Source organism: Zonotrichia leucophrys, chromosome 9, assembly GCF_028769735.1.
Source record: "Zonotrichia leucophrys gambelii isolate GWCS_2022_RI chromosome 9, RI_Zleu_2.0, whole genome shotgun sequence".
Taxonomy (NCBI): Eukaryota; Metazoa; Chordata; class Aves; order Passeriformes; family Passerellidae; genus Zonotrichia; species Zonotrichia leucophrys.
The window spans coordinates 16,857,035-16,874,994 of record NC_088179.1 but is presented as its reverse complement, the minus strand read 5'-3'; the positions used below and the strand labels follow the sequence as shown (position 1 = coordinate 16,874,994).

Below are 17,960 nucleotides of genomic sequence, written 5' to 3'. Positions count from 1 at the left end.
CTGTCCCAGGACTTGCCCCACCTGAGGGAAGGCAGAGCATCTTCTAGAGCCATGAGCACTCTGGCTTTCCAGCTGTGGGAAAGGAGTGCCCAGGGCTAGGCAGCAGCCTCTGGGGTGAGGTTAGAAGAGAGGAGCTGCAGAACTGCTTTGCTTTATGGTTTCATTTGCTTTGATGGAGCCCAGGAGTCCCTCCAGTACAGCTTTTCCTATTCCCCTGCCTGCTCCCTCTCACCAGAGATGGCTGGGAAGGGGGTGACCCCCTCCTCTGATTCTGGTGAGTCCTGGCATGGCCTGAAGGGTGCCAGCAGCTCTCTGCTGATAACAGACACCAGTGCAGATGGCTTGGAGCCAGGTGTCTTTATTGGCCCCTTGGGCGGCCGTCAGACGTTGTTGGGGTTGTAGCACAGCATGTTCAGCTTGATGTTCTCGTCCCAGTGACGCAGCAGCAGGAACAAGTGCCTGGCTGCCCCTTTGAGGCAGCCCACGTCCACCCCCTCGGGCAGGCGCTGCGCCCGCAGCCACGCGTCCGCCTTGGCTGCCACCAGCTCCCACTCCTCAAAGAACCCGGCACAGCGATGCTCCAGCCACGCCAGGGCCACCGCCGTGGCCCAGCTGGCGCTCTCCAGATCCTCTGGCCCCACGTCCTGGCAGCTCACGCCGGCCTCAGAGGGGGCGGCCGAATGGGGCCCGGTGTCGGACTCGGAGCCGTGCCCACTGTCGGCCTGCGCCCACGCGGCCGCGCTGGGCACCTCGGAGCAGGTGCTGCGGGACGGGGGCGAGCTGGGCTGTGGGGCTGGGAGGGGCTCCTCGCCCTCCTCAGCCCCGGCTGCTGCCTCAGGCAGGCTCCTGGCTCCTGGGGACACAGGGCTGAGGCTGGCACGGTGGGAGGCGTAGGGGGAGGCGCGGCGCAGGCGGTCCAGGGGGATCTGCACCACTTCAGAGAAGCTCTCGGTGAGCTGGAACGGCCCCCGGGCTTGCTGCAGCTGCACCTGCAAGGAGGGGGCACAGACAAGTGGGGAGGGCAGGCAGGGGTGCAGACCCACCACAGCACCAAACACTGGGGCTGCAGGAGTGTCCCTGGGGCACAGGGACAGTCTAATGCCCCCCAAAAAGCCAACCCAGTTCCCCATCCAGGGCTGACACAGCATCTTCCACTGCTCGTGCTGCCAGGCATGACCTGGGTGGCTCAGCTGGCACCCAGCAGGGCAAATCCCCCTGCTGGGATGGGGACAGGGAGCAGGTCCTTACCAGCGGGAGGTAGTCATGGCTGGCGTGGTTGCTGGAGCGCTCGCTCTCTGGGCTGAGGCACTGCGGGCGCAGCACCAGGCTGGGACCCCTGCGCCTGCTCAGGCTAAACCTGTGGGGTCACAGGCAAGGTAACAGAATTGGCAGGAGTTCCTGAAAGGCAGCTGGATGCCCAGCTGATGCAGGGAAGGGGCTGGAGTGCCAAATTCCCCCACTTATGCTGCAGGAGCTGGCAGGGGACAGGGGACCAGCAGCTCCCCAAAAGTGTCACTGTCCCCCTCTCCCCACAACATGCTATTTTTTGGTCCCTTGCATCCCCCTATCCCACAGTGTCACCTGGAGCCTGCGATGCTCTCTGTGGATTTCTGGGAGCCCATGGAGGTGGTGGAGGGGCTGGATGGAGGCCCTGCAAGGGGGAGAGTTAAGCACAGTGAGAGCACGATGCACCCAGAGGAGTGTCCCACTGCCCAGTAACTGGGAGGGCAGCTCAGCCCACATGCCCAGGGTACTGAGGGCACAGTGGATGCTCCAGCTGTGGCAGGGCATCAAGGGTAGCCCATCTTCCACCCTCATCCAGCCCTTGGCCCCCTGCAGCCTGGACACACCGTTTGAGTAGTTCTGCTTTTCCCAGCCAAAGGTAGGGGAGGAGATGCTGCCCAGGGACCTGGCGATCTCATCTTGCTCTGCAAAACAGCAAAATCTTGTGGGGTCCCAGGCTCCAGGGACCCTCATGGCTCACAGCTGCTCTCAGGGGTTGCTATGCTGTCCTCCCCCTCCCCAGTACAGCCAGATGCCTCTTTCCACATATCTGCAGCACCCCAGGCTGGACCAGCCCCTCACAGCCACCAGCTGAGGGTCTCCAGGGACCCCAGTGCAGATCCCTGGGGAGCATACGTTGACATAAAGGTCTGAGTCAGTACCTGCAGTGCCAGGGGCCTCATCCTGCTCCTCTGCCTCCTGCTGCTGCCCCTGACCCGCGGAGGAGCTCCGGTGGTGCCAGTTCCCTGCCGCAGCAGCCCGTGTCCGGCTGGCCGAGCCAGCTGCAAGGGACGGAGCCACCTCAGCCCTCTGTCCCCTTGCTGCCCCCTCTCCGTCCCACCAGGCCCTTGTCCGTACCTACGCCCCACACCTCGGGGGCCGCGGGCAGGGCTGTCTGCGTGGCACCGTCCACGGGCACCAGGCGGGTGTAGAGGGAAGGCACGTTGCAGGCCTTGCTGGTTTGCACGGCTTTCAGGCGGAAGCGGCGGGCGAGACCTGCCCGGAGCGAGGCGGTTAGGGAGGGGGGATGCCGGGGCCGCCCCGGGGAGCCGCGCCAGCACCCACCCTGCTCCAGCTTGGCTTCCCGCTGCGCCACGCTCTCGTTGTCCCGGACCACGGAGCGCGCTGCCAGGCGGTGCAGGGGCTTGTCCCAGGCCTTGGCCGCCCTCCGCGGCGGGTCCCCCCTGCCCGGCCCTTCCCGGGGCTGCAGCAGGGGCTCCAGGGAAGCTGTCACTTCCCAGGACACCGGCGTGCCGGCCCGCAGCGCGTGGATCACCACCTGGCAGCGTAGGGGCGTGCTGGCATCACCCAGGCTGGGCTGCCCCGCCTCGGGCGCTGGCGAGGCACTGAAGAGGTAGGAGGGCTCCACCAGCATGTCCCAGTCCAGGTGGGTGGGCGAGAGGAGGTTATCTGGGAACGGCAAAGGCGGGGCTCAGCAGGGCGGGGGCACCGGGTCCCACCCCACCGCCCTGGTCCCCAGAGCCTGTACGCACTTGACTCCGCTGCCCCGGGCTGCATTTGCCGTGCCTGCGGTCCCAGCTCATCCAGCCGCCCCTCCAGGGACTGGTTCCTCTTCTGTGACACCTTTTCCAGGGCCTGGCAGAGCCGATGGGCATCCAGCTCCCCGTGTGGCGTGGAGAAGCTGCGCCCAGCCAGGGCAGCACGTGCCAGCAGCTTCTTCTGCCGCGCCAGCTCCTCCGTGCTCAGGGCCACTGTCACCTGCGGTGGGGACAGGGCTGTTGGCAATGCCAGCAGGGAGCCCAGATTGCCCTGAGCTGCCATGAGCACCTGCACCCCTCCTGCTGCTGGCTGGAGCCTTGGCTGTCGTCAGTGCTTTGCAGGCTGGCACCAGCTGCTTCCCAGGGATGCTGCCCTGGCACCACAGACATGGGAAGCACCCACACAGGAGTTTGCAAACATCCCTGGGGACTGACTCAGGCTGGTGCTGGAGTTGCCAGGGATTTGTGTGTGTGCAGAAGTGAGATTAGCTAGAATACTCAGACTGGATGATGTTACAATGGGATGCATCCCCAGTGCAGAGTGGTGTCCCTGCATTGAGATGCTTCCCCTAAAAGCCAAGTCAGGGCAGTGGCACCCATGCCACCTCTCGCTCTGGCAGCAGGGAGTTGGGAGGATCATTTACTCTGCAGGGAAATCACTTACGCTTGACATTTCAGCAGCAAAGGGCACCAGCTGTGCTGCTGTGTGACAGGACTGGGTTACCTAAGCCGTGCCACTGGGAGGGAGCGTGTCCTGGTGCTGGGTGACAGCTGGCCTCACCAAGCCTTGGGGCCATCGGCACCGGGCAGCTGCCTTCCCCCAGCGACCCAGCTGGGTTTTAAACCCAGGTATGAAGCAGCAGGGATGTGGCCCATCGCTAATGAAGCGTCTGGAGTGTTGGCTGAGGGCTGAAGGAGCCAGGCTGAAGCCCAGCCAGGCAGCCTTTCCTCTCTGGCTCAACAGATTTGTTACGTGATGCCAGCCCAGCTATTTTCATTTGGTTTCTGCAGCTTTAAGGCGTCACTGAGCTGGCTCAGGGGTCTGTTACACACTCAGCTGACTGCTGGCTAGGAACACTAAGGGACCTGCTGCTTGGTCCCCAGCTGTCCCACATCAGTAGGGCAAAACCACCCAGGAACATCCTGATGGCATCCACTGCTGATCCTTGCTTAAAATTCAGGCTACAGCACTGTTTCCCAGCCCAGTGTGCAGATGCCTGGGCACAATAGGGCAGTCAGGCTCCAGCTAAGCCACGAACAACCCCCACACCATGAGCCCCTGCACCCCCTTGGCATCCTTACCTTGGTGCCAGCTGGGGCAGAGGGCAGCGGGGCAGATTTGGTGGAGGACTCGCAGAGGGACAGGCTCTTCTGGCCCTGCTGGGAGGTGACATCAGCACCAGGGCCCGAGGAGCCACCCTCGGGGGCCACGTCCCGGGACCCAGTGGACTCGCTGCTGGTGGAGCTGCGGGAGAGCAGCCCCTGGCTGCGGTCAGTGCTGACAGAGCAGTGTGTCAGGACATACTGCTCCTGGATGTAGGAGGGCTGGTAGATCCGCTTCCAGATGTCTCCTCCAGAAACGGGATCGATACCTGCCCGGTGAGCACACGCCCTGTTAGCCCATGGCTCCCACGACTGCCCCTGCCCCAGCTCTGGACCCCACTCACTCCGCTCTGACACCTCTGTACTTCCAGAGAAAACGTCCAGGGAGGCATCCCCAGTTCCTGGGTGGCTCTGGGGTGGCTGGCGGCTCTCCCCAGAGAGACTGGGCACGTCCTGCTGGGAGAGAAAGGCTGAGCCCCGGGAGCTCTGCCGAGCCCCGTCCTGGCCCTGGGAGAGAGAGGACAGCACCATCAGCCCCCAGCTGGCAGCAGCCACTGGCACAGGGGCCAGGCCACCCTGCCCAGGCCGTGCCAGCCGTACCAGTGGGCGCCTGTCCCCGAAGCGGGCGATGCTGTAGAGGACGCAGTAGCTGACGAGGCGGTCCCCGGGGTACAGGGCCGGGAGCTCGGTGGGTGACAGCAGAGCCTCCATGCTGTCGGGGACGTACCAGTCGATGGTGATGTCGCTGATGGCCGGCTCGATCGCCTTCTTCAGGGACTTGATCAGCTGGGGGGGAGTGCATGCAGTGTCACACACGGCGGTGTCCCCAGTGCCCCCCTGCCCTGCCTGGGCCTTACCTTGGGCTGCAGCCTCTCAGAGGGACTCAGGAACTCGGCACGGCCCCGGCTCACCTTGGCCATGGCCTTCAGCAGCCGCCGGCACGCCCGCGGGCCCATGCCAAAGCTGAAGCACCTGTGGGAGAGCCAGGGGAGGGAAAGCCATGGCTGGGTTGGGCTGGGGGCTGGCAAACCCAGTGATGAGCCCTTTACAGGGATGGGCAGATCTGAGAGCCAGAGTGCTGCCCTGGCTCTGTGCTGGGGCACCCCAGGAAGAGCCGAGGCGATGGGTGAAGGACACCCTTGGGGCAGGCTCAGGTAAGATTTGATGTTGCACGAGGAGAATCAGTGGGAACAGCACGGGGGATTTAGGGAACACGAGTCCTGCCGCAGCGCCGGTGCCGTACCTGACGGTGCTGGCCTGCCTGCGCACCAGCCGCAGGATCCTGCTGGCACTGCCCGCTGCTGCCCCGGTGAACAGGAACAGCTGGCGAGGGTAACCATGGTGGAGGGGCTGTGCCAGCGCCCAGCCCAGAGCTGCCAGCAGGTTGGTGCCACCAGGGTCTGCCCGCAGCCCGCCCAGGTACTCGCAGGCACGGCGCAACGTCTCCTGTCAGCACAAAGAGCCGGCCTTGCAGCCATCCCCTGACTCACCAGCCCCCAGCCCAAGCCAAGGAGCTGGGAGAAGGACAAGGAGGTGTTGGTGGATCCCAGGATTTGCCCATGGCACTCACATTGCTGCAGAGGCGACTGGATGGGAAGAGCGGCTTGATGTCAGCGCCAAAGCTGGCAAGGTTGAGCAGTGTTCCTGACGGGAGGCTCTTCAGGGCCACCAGCAAAGCCTCCTGAGGAGACAGCAGGGACCAAGGACAGCTGCTAAGGGCTGGCCACCCAGGGAGCACCCCCGGACCCACGGCCATGCCTCACCTTGACCTTGTCAAGGTCAGGGCCACTGATGGAGTCGCTGCGGTCGATGAGGAAGAGGATCTCGCGGGTGACGCTCTGCAGGGCCCCGGGGACGCCCTCCACGGCCGGGCAGAAGTTCAGCATCAGCACGGGGTTGGGGAAGATGTCCTTGTGGAAACGCTTTTGCACGAAAGCCACCTGCGAGCCAGGCAGGTCAGAGCTTTCTCACACCCTCGGACCACAGCAAGGTCTGCCTCACCCACACCCCACCACCTCCCTTTCCCCCTCTGCCTGAGGAGCAGTGTCTGTGCCCACCTCCCCTTTTCCCCTCTGCCTGAGGAGCAGTGTCTGTGCCCACCTCCCCTTTCCTCCTCTGGTGGGCAGCAGTGGCCCTGCCCTGTCACCTGTCTCTCGCCACTGCTGTCCTTCCTGGCAATCCGCACGTAGTCCCGGCGGCTCCGGATGTGCGCCTCGTACTCGGGGTACGTCATGGTGCCATCCTCAATCACCAGGTGCGGGCTGTGGGGCTCTGGGGGGCACAGGAGAGATTAGAGTTACCCTGTGCTGCAAAGGGCTGGGGGATGCTCTGGATGTTTCTGGGGTGATGCCTCAAACCCTCCCAGGGCACTGTCTCCCCTCACCACAAGGGTAGAGGATGATCTCCAGGTCCCTGTCATAGCGGTGGGGCTCGGCTAAGGTGACACAGGTGGTGGTGGCAGAATTGGCCCAGGGGTCAGCATCAGCTCTCAAGGCATGTGATGGGCTCTCCAGCCCTGCAAAGAAGGGAAGGCAGCAGGTAAGTGCCTCACAAACCCCCTCCTCAGCCCCCCACCCACCAGGCCCCACAAACAGTGGCTTGTTCCTGACAGAGCTGATGGGATTGACTGGGCCAGCAGCAAGGAGCACATCCCCATCAACCAAGCAGCCATCTTCCCCTCCTCACCCACCCTCTCCCCAGTGCATCACATCGCCCCAGGGAAGGAGGCTGCTGACCTAGAGCTGCCCAAAGGCACAGGCAGGGTCACTTTGAGGGGTCCCAGCCCCAGGGATGAAATGGAAAAAGGGATTCTTCACCTGGAGGGAGTGCAAGAGGATGCCCAGCAACAGGCCCTCACATCCTCCTAGAAGGGAGGGACCAGGGAACATCACCCACATTTTGAGGAGGTTTTACACAACCAACTGATAACACCCAAGCCACATCCCTACCTGCCAGCAAGCAGGGGCCCTTCACCAGCAGCTCGAAGGAGAACTCGTAAGGAAAAGGGTTGTAGGGTCGTCCCCGAAAGACATCCACGCTGTCCACAGGCACCACAGTGGGTGACTGGCTCCGGGCACCTGGCCCCCCAAAACAGCTTGTGGGGCTGCAAGGGGAGAGGGGGTGATGGCTCCTGCCCCCCAGCCTGCTCGCCCAGCATTGGCATCGCCCCCCTGGGATGGCAGAGACTGAGGAAGCCATGAAAATCACCATAGGGCCAACCTGTCGTCACACAAGCTTGCCGGCTCGCTCTCGGGGTCGGCGGGGACGTGGGGAGTGAGGATGGGGGGCAGCAGCAGGCGCAGGGCCCCGTCTGGCAGCGTGGGCAGCTCCTGCACCGTGTTCAGGGTGACAGCCAGGCTCTCCGACGGGCACAGCGTGCCGGTGACAATGATGAACGTGGAGCGCTCCACGTCCTCATCCAAGACCAGGTGGCCTGGGCAGGAGAGGGAGAAGGGATGGGGGAGGTCAATGAGATATGTGGGGTTGTGGAGGAGGTCATTAGTGGCCCTAATTGCTCCCAGGGGTGAGAGCAGAGCACAGGTGTCACGAAGGCTGTGCACATGGTGGCAGATCCTCAGAAAAGGTGTAGGGAGGGGAAAGGAGACACGGAGATCTCCAGCCCCAGAGACCACACATCGAAGCCCTCTTGCCCATGCTGAGCCTGCTGGCCAGGAGCACCCACGAGCAGCACCCACGAGCAGCACCCGTGGCAGGGCACTCACCGCTGCTGCAGCTGCGCGGGCGGCCGGGGCCGGGGCTGGGGCCGGGGCCGCACTGCAGGCAGCATTCCTGCACCCGCTGCCGGCTGTGCAGCTGGAACGTCACCCGCCGGCTGCCCGCTGCTGCCTCAAAGCCAGCCACCACCTCCGACTCCTCCAGCGGGTAGATGAAGATGCCTGCGGGCAGAGGAGAGCCCCGAGGCAGAGCCGGCACGGCTGTGGCACGAACAGCCCAAGGGAGCCCCTGTGTGACTCGCAGCATGCGAGCGAGACACAGGAGCGACCCAGAGCAAGGATGGAACCTCTTCTGTGCTGGCAATTTGTCTGCTCCGTCTCACTCTCCTCCTGCCCACAGTGTGACAGTGGCCCCAGCTCTGCTGGCCTCTGTCTTTGCTCCCCAGACTGAGCAAGGTTTGGGGGTCAGACACAGATGGGCTGCAGGCAGGATGCTCTCCAGCACAGGGCCTCTCAGGCAGTCCCAGCCACAGCTGAGAGCCCTCCCTTACCTTCCACGGGCTCCTTGTGGGGGTTGGTGTACAGGAGGTGAGCCGTGATGCTCAGGGAGTACCCGTTGGCACAAGCCTTCACCGTGGAGCTCTTCAGGGGCAGGGCCTCCCAGGACACGAGGGCGTAGAGACCTGGCATGGTCCCTCAGTGGGCAGCTGTGAGCAGAGGGAAGTGAGGGACTGGATGCCCAGGGACAGGGTCTGCTGCAAGGGGCTTCTGCCCGCAGGCCATTTACATCTGCCCAGCCTGAGAGAGGGAGCAGCCCTCTCTCCAGCCCTCCCACATGCCAGGCTGCTCTTCAGCTTCCACAGAACACATGGACCTGGACCCAGGTCTCTCCTTGGACCCCAGCCCACCTGCAAACCAGATCAGGAGCCACAGGAGCCCACAGAGAGGGCAACAAAACTCCTGTGGGCAGTGCTACATGCAAGCCCCAAGCCCTGGCAGACAAATAGGGACTCCTGCACAGAATGGGTAATGGCCAACCACATGCAGCCCATCTCTCAGCCACCCCAGAGCCTCTCCAGGCCATCTCCTGCACTGGAGTGTCTGTTGCTCCCATCTCCGTTCATCCACAGAGGTTACCAGGGTAATTTGTCAAAAAAAAAAGCCAACCAGAAGGGTGAGAAGCCCACAGTGTAACTAGGACAAAGCAGCCAGCAGTGTTTGCTGGGGGTTTAATAATTAACAACAAGGTCAGTGCTGCATGGAAGAACAGCACAGAGGGAATGCGCTGCAGGGTGGAGCCCGACAAGTGGATGATCATCACCTTCTTTGCCCAGAAATGGATGTGTCCAGGGTCCCAGCTCTTGGCAGGAAGAGAGGTGGCTGGGAATGCCTTCCAACCATGGCACCAACCCACTCCACACCTCTCTTCCCCTTGGGAAAACACCCAGGAGCTGCATCACAAACAGTTGTCTGGAGTCAAAGCATCTCTCCAACATCAGCCCACCCTGTGCCATCAAATATTTGTGTAAAATATTCCTGTCAGCCTTAGCCCTGGCTGTGTGGATGTGTGCACAGTGTGCACGGGGTCTGCCCCACATGTGGGTCTGCACCTCTGCTCTGCCCCAGGCACCTGTGCCCAGCGAGGCCCCTGCCCCACGCCATGTGCTGGTGCTGCAGCACACAGTGTGCCCAGGGCAAGGACACAGCCAGGTACAGCTGAGCCATCTGGTGCCCCCACTCCAGTGGCCTTCATCCTGGGAACAGCTCCTAAGAGCTCTGGCAATGGGAGGCTCGGGGTGCCCTCGGCTGGGGTCTCAGAGTGCCTCTCACAGAGCATCCCTGAAAGAAGAGCAGGGCTGCATCCTTGGAGCCAGCACCAGGACCAAACTCTCAGCTGCACAAAACAGGGAGCCTTGGAGAAGTGCAGAAGTGCATTAGCAACGTGGCTGCATCCCAGCAAAATCAGTCCATTACACCAGAGGAGAGCCATTTACCTGCTCAGCTGGCATTGCAGGGTTATGCTGGCAGATCCTGGTGACCCAGCCACACCGCATCACCACCAGCCCTCCACCCTCTGTGCAGGATGCTGCACACAGTGCTGCACCCCTAAACTGTGCTCCCAGCACTCGAGGTGGCACAGGGTCCCAGCACAGCCTGCTGCTCCTCCACACTGGCAGTTCCACAGCTGGGCACTTCAACAGCTGGTTCCTGCCCTGACACAGCACCCAGATGGGATCTGGAGACCAGGGTGCCTCCAACCCAGCCACACTGAGCATTAAAGATGTATTTCTGCCCAGAGCTGTTTAATTTGTTCCCAAGGCAGCCAGTTTGATGCTCAGCAACGTGCCGGTGTTTTTCGGCCGGGTCACTGCCGTGTTTACCAGGGACTGCTGGAGAGGCTGTCCCATGTTATCACTGCTCTTTACATTCACCTCACAGGGTAAACAGGCCCCATCTGGCCCTGCCACGCTTTGTGCTGGCTGCTCTAAGCTCTGTGCTAATGAATAAAACCAGACCTGATGGTCCTCACCCCAGCCTCTTCATCCTCTTTCCCTGGGGCAGCAACTTGTCCCCCGAATCCAATGTGCCATCACCAACAGGTCCCCAGCCCTCTCCCCATGCCCAGCATTATTTCCAGTACCTTCACAGCCCTCTCTTCTTCCTCCCCTCCACCTACTGCCTGCAGGAGCTGGTTTACCCAGCAGCACCCCAATATAAAGGGGCTAAAGCAGCTCTGTGCTGGCAGCTAAAAACTCTCTGTGAAGGCAAGACAGAGCTGACTCTTCCCTGGGTCAGAGTAAATCAATGTTTCTCGTCTCGCCTGTGGGCAGGCTGAGTTTCCCAGCCAGGCTGGAAGGGGAGGCAGGTGCCTGAGCCCAGCAGCCCCTCCTCGGCTGCCGGGGGAGCTGCCAGAGTTTCACCTGCTGCAGCAGCAGCCGCCCAAGCCGGGGCTCAGCACCGGCCGGGGAAGGAAGAGGCCAAACCCGACACAGGCAAACCCAGCGGAAATTTCCACTGGTGACAGACACACAGGCAGGTTCAATGGAAAGGATGGAAGGAGAGGAGCCCAACCTCTGCAAGAGTGCCTGGAGTGAGGAACCATTGCTGCCCCTGCTGCTCAGCTGTGTTACCCCTGCTTCCCTGGCCTCCCCTCCCTGCGAGACATCCCATGGGTCACAAAGGCAGGAGAGCAGGATCCATCCCAACTCCAGGAGCATGGAGAAGGCCAGGAGGTGGTGGTGCTGTTGCCCTATGCCTATGGGACACATCACTTTGCAGAGTCCAAAGAGGAGTGAAGGGGAAAGGAGCTGCTGGATGGGGCAAAGGACTGTCCCCATCTGTGGTGCCTCCTGCTTTGTCTGCTGGAGATGGGAACAGAGAGCAGAGCCCACTGCACACACACGTGCAAGCTGGCACTCGCACCGACTCCAACACCGCACCCAGGACCGCCACCCCCAGGACCTGAGCTGCTGCTCTTCCCTCCCCAGAGCCATTAAAACCCCTGGAAATCCCATCCTTCTGTCAGGGATGAGGAGATACTTGTCCTCAATGCACCCTAACACAGGCACCTCCCAAAGGAAAAGTCTCAGCCCCACTGATTTCCCCTGACAAGGGCAAATCCTGGCAGGGCAGCCCCACAGAAGGGTCCCAGTGTCCCCCGGCACGGGACAGCCGTGGCCTGGCCCAGGGACTGGCTGCTGATAACCTGGAGCGTGTTCCCAGCAGTCGCTGGAGCCAGCCCAGTCTGGTCCCTGCCGGATGGTGATTTCAGCACTTTTGTGGCCCTGCTGTCTCATCTCCACCTCTCACCCCTCCCATGACCCAGAGCTGCCCTGGCAGCGGATGCGCAGCCCTGGGACACCGAGGAATTGCGGGACACCCTCGGGGTCCCAAGCCACCAGGGTCCCTGCCCTGCCCTGCCTGCCCCTGGCCCTGCTCCTTACCTGGAGGAGGAGGATGAGGATGGAGGAGACAGAGGCTGCAGGCTCCTCTCAGCACCCGCTGCTCCCTGCTCCTGCAGAGCCCCTTCCCTGGGGATGGGTTTCCCTCCGTCAGGGTGGCTGCGGTACCCGGGGGATGAGCGCTCCCTCCCCGCCTCTCCCTGCTGCAGGCTCCCTCTCTGGCACTGGCTCCTTCACCGCCCTCGCTCCATCCCTCACTCCCTGTGCCAGCAGCAGAGCTGCTCCAAGCCCAGCCTCATTAAAGAGACACACTCCCTATACCGGCACCCGGGGGGGCGGGGGGATGCTCTCCCAGGGAACGCTGGGGGGCTCAGGGGACAGCCAGCACCCTCACACAGTGACAGGCACCGGTCAGGAGCACAGTCCATGGCTGTGGGCTGCTCTGGACCCACAGAACAGCAGTGTCCAGGCAAACTGGGGTGCTGGTGAGACCCCTGGTGATGCTGCAGCAAGAAAAACCACGGGGTTTGTGTGACTGGGACATGTAACCACACCCCGTGTGCCCCCCAACAGATCGTGAGGCAAAACAGCCCCCATCAACCAGCTGAACTCTCCAGCACAAATAACATTGGCCACAAGTGTCACAACCAGCCTCACTAGGAAAGGTCTCAGCTGCCCTGAGACCATAACAAAATGACTGGGAGCAGGTAGGTGTTCGATATCCACCCCAAACCCAGATGCCCTGGGGTACCACTGGGCTTTCCTCCTCAGCCTCCATGTGCTGCAGTGAAATCACAGCCCTGAGGAGCAGGAACGAGGGGGGATCCAGGGACAGCGCAGCTTTTGAGACACAAGTGTGACAACAAGCCCCCCTGGGGAAGGTGCAGGCAGTCAGGAAATCCCAGCAAAGTCAGGACATGTCTGCTGGCAGGAGATCTCACAGCCCGGGGCGCACTGGGAATCCCTCAGCCACTGACAGCCCCACGTTCCCAAGCAGGACCAGAGAGATCCATCAGATTTGGGCTAATCCTGTCCTGCCTTTCCCTGTGCTATAGATAGGACTGTGCTGCTGCAGCTCTTTTTATAGAGACACAGAGAGGAGCCCCCCCACCCACTCCTGCACACAGAACCCACCGCCACACCCAGCCTGGAGCCAGTCCAGCACAAACTGGGGCAGAAAATCCAGCAGCACCACAGGGGGAGCAGTCCCCAGCCCCCAGCAGGTATTTTTAGATCTCACCTCTGAGCTGGCCCATATGCCACCGCAGCTGCAGCTCCGTGACACGGGTTTCACAGGTGACAGCAGGAGCAAGGCAGGGAAATCGTGCTGGAAGATGCCCTTGGATGTACATGGTAGCTGAGACACACTCCTCCCTTCTGACCCCTCAGCCCAAGATTTAGCCAGCAATTATCTGGCCAAGAGGCACTCTGTGCATCCCTGGGGCCCTGCTAGAGCACTCTGAGCCATTCCCTCCCTTGTGAGATGCCCCATGGCACATCACCTCCCCTCCCAGTGCACAGAGGAGAGCTGAAGTGTGCAGCTGCTCCCCTTCCCTCTGCTTTACGACCACAGGAGAAGGATGCTAATCCATGTGTTATCCCCTCGTGACAGCCACCAGCTCTGGGAGCTGCAGGAGGCCCCACACACACCACAACACATCCCCACAGCCTGCAATGTGCACAGGACTCCTGCTCCCATCATCACAGCGAGCACCACAGCCACTCCAGCCCCAGAAAAAAAAAAACCCACAAGCTTTGATTTTTCTCTGAGATATCATTTCTAGGCCAAGCTGAGGCGAGGAAAAGCATTCAAATGCGAGCCCTGGTTCAGTGCCACCAGCCGGGGCGCTGGAGCTTGGCCAGCCCCCAGCGTCAGATGCGGGCCCGGGTGTGACAGCAGGTGAGTGACAACGGCCTGAGCAGCGCTGGGGACACAGCTGGGTCGCCCCAGCGTGCTGGCAGCTTCAGCAGCAGACACAGAAGGGCTCCATCCCAATCTGCTCCCAGCAGCACCAGGCGTTTGTGTCCCCGCTCTGCACTGTCTCAGCTTCCCCACAGGGGCTCATCACAGACACAAACAGACCTGGAGATTTTGGCATAGCTCTTCAGCAGAGTGCTGACCTAAAACATGTTAAACTCTGCAAACAGAGGCCGAGCTCAGCCCAATGGCTCCATTCAGCTCTTTCACACCCCAGCAACACCTCAGCAGCAGCTGCAGCACAGCCCAAGGGACCAATCAGCATCTGAGTATTTATCCCCAAATCACCTCTCCCTAGAGCCGAATTATCATCTATTGATAGGGCTTGATGGAGGGGGCACAGACCACAGAGATTTTACAGATGCTCCTCTCAGGTCCTGAGTAGCTGACAAACCCTGTGAATGTAGTGTGAGTTGAGTTATTTTGGGAAATAACCCAAAACCCGGGCTGGCAGGAGCTGTGCCAATGCAGCTGCAACTCGTCAGACCTTGCTGAAGATGGCACAGGCTTGCCTGCAGGGAGAGGGGCAGGGGCATCCTGTTTAGCTGCTCCATAATAAACAAGAACTAAACCAAATCCTGGGGATGGGCAGCCATGGAGGAGGAAGGTGCCAGGGGTGCTTCTGGTCAAAATCAGGCACACTGTGGCTTAACCCAGGTAACACTGGTCTGCCCAGCTGTAGGGAGATACAGAGGGCCTGGAGGGAGGAAATGAAAGGACACATCAGCAGAGCTAGAGATGGCTGGTGGAGACATCTGGGATCCTTGGGGAGAGGGGCTGGGAATGCTGCCAGCATTCAGCCTGCCCAACTGAAATCTTCCCGGCATGCTGGCAGAGGTGGGTGGAGGGGCTGGAAGCCCCTGTGAGGCTGCCTTTGACACAGACCCAGGCCACGCATTGGTGGCTGCTGGATTTGCTTTCGGCAGGCGAAAACAACAGGGGCTCCCAGCCGCGGGGCGGGCCCAGGGGGATCGAGTTCGCAGCAGCTCAGCAGCCCCAGCCTCTCCGGAGAAACCGAAACTGACGGGATTTCAGGAACCCGAAACTCCCGTGCCGTGACGCCTCTCTCTGCTTCTCGCAGGGACCGAGCCCTCGGCGCGGCTCGGGGTGGGGCTGAGCCATCCCTGCTCCGGAAGCCGCTCACAGCAGCACAGCGGCCGCTCCGGGTGGGTATCGCCGCTCCGGGTGGGTATCGCTCCGGTGGGCATCGCTCCGGGTGGGTATCGCCGCTCCGGGTGGGTATCTCTCCGGTGGGCATCGCCGCTCCGGGTGGGCATCGCCGCTCCGGCTCCGCCCTTCTCCCGAACGTCTGCTCGCGGTGGGACGTGCGGCTTCAGGTCAGCCTGGGCCACCGGGGCTCGGCGGGGTCGCGCCAGGTCAGCTGTCCCTTCACAGCGGAGCTCGGGAGGCTCAGCCCTCTGCGCACGGGCGGGGATGGGCTACGCGAGGGCCGGGCTCGGACCCGTACCTACGGACGGGGCTGCGGGCTTTTTCCCCAGCCCGGCGTAAAATGTTCAGGGGTGCCGGGGAGCGCGATGCGGGGAAGGCGGGGGGATGCGGGGCCGGAGCGGAGCGGGCATGCCGGGGCGCATCCCACGGCGCCAATGCCGAGCGGCTGCTTCCCTCTAGCGGGGACCGGGGGCTTGGCCGGCGGCTGCTCCCGGCCCGGCCCGGCCCCGCACCGCCTCCCGCAGCCCCGGGCCGCCGCCCTGCAGCACGTGGGGAAGGCGGGACGCGCTTCCGGAGCGGCGGCGGCAGCGGAGCGGTGAGAGCGGCGGCAGCGGGCCGGGAGATCCGCACCGCGGTCCCGGAGCGCGCCCGGGGTCCCCGGGGGGGTGCTGGGGGTTCCCGGCTCCCCTCTGGCCGAGCGGATGGGCCCGCGGGGAACGCGCCCGGTCCCCGGGCAGAAGCGGCTCCTGCGGGCGCCGCTCCCGGCGGGGATGGCTCCGCTGTGCCCCCGCCCTGTCCTCGGGGCGGCCCGGGCTGGGATGCGGAAGGGGGTGAGAACAAGCACCCCAGCTGGGCCTGCTGCCATTCCACCGAGACACGTGAGCCCAGGGAAGGTGTGGGAGCGGCAGTTCTGGCAGGGACACGGTGTGCCCTGGAGCAGGCGCAGGGAGGGCTAAGGAAAGGGAAATAAGTGTTGTGAAGATCTGCATTAAACTTGATTCCATTTCCGCAGTACAAGATCCTCTGACCTGTAGCAATGGGGAGACCCAGGAAGGAGGCTGCTGGCACATCATCCCCCCGAGCGGCCGCAACCGCCTCCAAAACTGCTCCCGCTGCGCCCCCGCCTTCCACTTCAGCCGCCCGGGCCAAGGCCGCGGCTGCGGGGAGCCAGTCCCGAAGCACTCCGGCTGCCAAGGCTGCCACCCCCACGCAGGGCCGGGGGACAAAGGCAGACTCTGCTCAGCCGAGATCCACGGCATCCCGCGGAGCCCGAGGAGATGCTGGGGACAAGAGCAGAGCACCCAGCAGGAGTTCTACAGCACAGAAGGCGCCTGATTCCAAGGGAGCCGCTGGTCCTGCCAGGACTGAGCTGTACCCACAGAAGAAGCAGCCTGGGGCTGACCTGAGCAAGGCCTGTGACCAGTTCCTGCCCCCTGTGAAGAGCCAGGACATCCCGAGGGTGGAGAAGGAGACCCGGGGCCAGCGGGAGAACCCCAAGTGGTACGAGTGGCGGGAAAACCGCATCACCGCCTCCGTGGCCCCCAAAATTGCCAACAGCAAGTTCGCCAACAGCAAGACAGACGAGGTGCCCAAGTCGTACCTAAAAGAGGTGGTGGGCTCTGGCTCCAAGGTGCAGACCCCAGCCATGTCCTGGGGGATCCGCAACGAGAAGGTGGCTGTGGAGGCCTACAAGCAGAAGTTACAGAAAGGGGGCAAGCCAGTGCAAGTGGAGGACTGTGGCCTCTTCATCCACCCTGAGAAGAGTTGGCTTGCTGCCAGCCCGGATGGGATCATCAAGGATCCAGCCACAGGGAAGGACCTGGGGCTGCTGGAGGTGAAGTGTCCCTACAAGCATAGGAACAGGACGGTGCGTGAGGCCTGTAAGGACAAGGACTTCTGCCTGGAGGTGGATGGGGATTCCTATGTCCTGAAGAAGAATCATCCCTACTTTACCCAGGTCCAGTGCCAGCTGGGAACCACTGGCTTGCAGAGGGCTGACTTTGTGGTGCACACCAACAAGGAGACAGCTGTGGTCCCTGTGGAGTTTGACAGGGAGTTCTGGGGGAAGACAGTGCCCAAGCTGGAGAAGTTTTACACGGAGGCAGTGATTCCCCACCTGGAGCAGAAGGCAGGCAGCTCTGTGTGGGCCAAGGAGGAATAGACCACTGCCTGCCTACCTCGACTGGATACTTGTTTGGTTGCGTTACTCCAGCTTTGTTCCCTAGCATAGAAGTTATACTCAGTTAGTTGCTATTCCTGAACCGTTTACAGCCTTGGAACTGAAAAGTTGTACCAGCAGGACCCTGCTTGGTAAGGGTCCCCACAAACAGTGCCTTCTTGCTGCGCCAGCCAGGCCAGCACTCAGACCCCAGAGCCTTCTTGTCCTGTCACCCTCACTGCATCCCCCACCTGTCCCAACAGCATGCCAGATGGAAGCTGACACATGTCTGGATCTGCAAATGAAACCAATGACATCTCTGTGTTGGAATTAGAGGCTTATTTTGTGGAGAAAACTGGAACCTTTGGCACCTCAGTTGCTGTCAGGACTAATTTCTAACTGCACTCCAGAGTGGAGACAGAGACAAGGAAGATTTGTTAGAGCCCAAGAGCAAAACACTCCTTTTGAGCCAGTAACGTGCCTTAAGCATCAGAACAAAGGCACAAGGACACCCTTCCTCCCTGAGCCATTGGACCTGCTGCTCCTGTGGAATAACCCATGACATTCCCCGTGAGATGGCAGCAGGCTCTGGTACATGATTCCTGCTGAAGTGGTTGTCCCCAGGCCATGCACCTCCTGAGAACCTACCCATGGAGCATCCCTGTAAACTGCAGTAGTGTGGGAGGTGGTCATTGCCAAATTAAACTTAGATGCACTGGTCTGCTCGTTTCCTGTTGTTTTTGCAGCTTGGGA

General features: G+C 62.0%; 2 protein-coding genes across 8 annotated transcripts; one reads left to right on the top strand and one right to left on the bottom strand.

The window, feature by feature from the left end:
• Positions 1 to 156: 156 nt before the first annotated feature.
• Positions 157 to 12,220, bottom strand: VWA5B2 (von Willebrand factor A domain containing 5B2). 3 transcript variants are annotated; one of them, XM_064721685.1, is made up of 22 exons: positions 11,944 to 12,220; positions 8,551 to 8,706; positions 8,048 to 8,221; positions 7,533 to 7,758; positions 7,274 to 7,428; positions 6,709 to 6,840; positions 6,472 to 6,596; positions 6,089 to 6,265; positions 5,896 to 6,006; positions 5,569 to 5,771; positions 5,183 to 5,297; positions 4,926 to 5,111; positions 4,670 to 4,832; positions 4,305 to 4,594; positions 2,997 to 3,222; positions 2,569 to 2,913; positions 2,362 to 2,499; positions 2,166 to 2,285; positions 1,851 to 1,928; positions 1,582 to 1,651; positions 1,249 to 1,357; positions 157 to 989 (listed from the first exon to the last, which is right to left on the bottom strand). In XM_064721685.1, exons 2-22 carry the CDS (start codon positions 8,687 to 8,689, stop codon positions 381 to 383), a joined length of 3,891 nt encoding a protein of 1,296 aa, XP_064577755.1. In that variant the 5' UTR covers positions 8,690 to 8,706; positions 11,944 to 12,220; the 3' UTR covers positions 157 to 380. The 3 variants fall into 3 exon arrangements, with proteins under 3 accessions (XP_064577755.1, XP_064577757.1, XP_064577756.1); XM_064721687.1 differs by having other exon boundaries at positions 7,274 to 7,362; positions 7,545 to 7,758; XM_064721686.1 differs by having other exon boundaries at positions 7,545 to 7,758; positions 11,944 to 12,219.
• Positions 12,221 to 14,763: 2,543 nt separating this feature from the next.
• LOC135451752 (uncharacterized) lies at positions 14,764 to 17,926 on the top strand. Of its 5 annotated transcripts, none has more exons than XM_064721224.1 (2): positions 14,764 to 15,045; positions 16,062 to 17,926. In XM_064721224.1, the coding sequence occupies exon 2, from the start codon at positions 16,086 to 16,088 to the stop codon at positions 17,208 to 17,210; it is 1,125 nt and encodes a 374-aa protein (XP_064577294.1). In that variant the 5' UTR covers positions 14,764 to 15,045; positions 16,062 to 16,085; the 3' UTR covers positions 17,211 to 17,926. The 5 variants fall into 5 exon arrangements, with proteins under 5 accessions (XP_064577294.1, XP_064577298.1, XP_064577293.1 ...); XM_064721228.1 differs by lacking the exon at positions 14,764 to 15,045 and adding an exon at positions 15,195 to 15,216; XM_064721223.1 differs by lacking the exon at positions 14,764 to 15,045 and adding an exon at positions 15,527 to 15,644.
• The last annotated feature ends 34 nt before the right edge of the window (positions 17,927 to 17,960 follow it).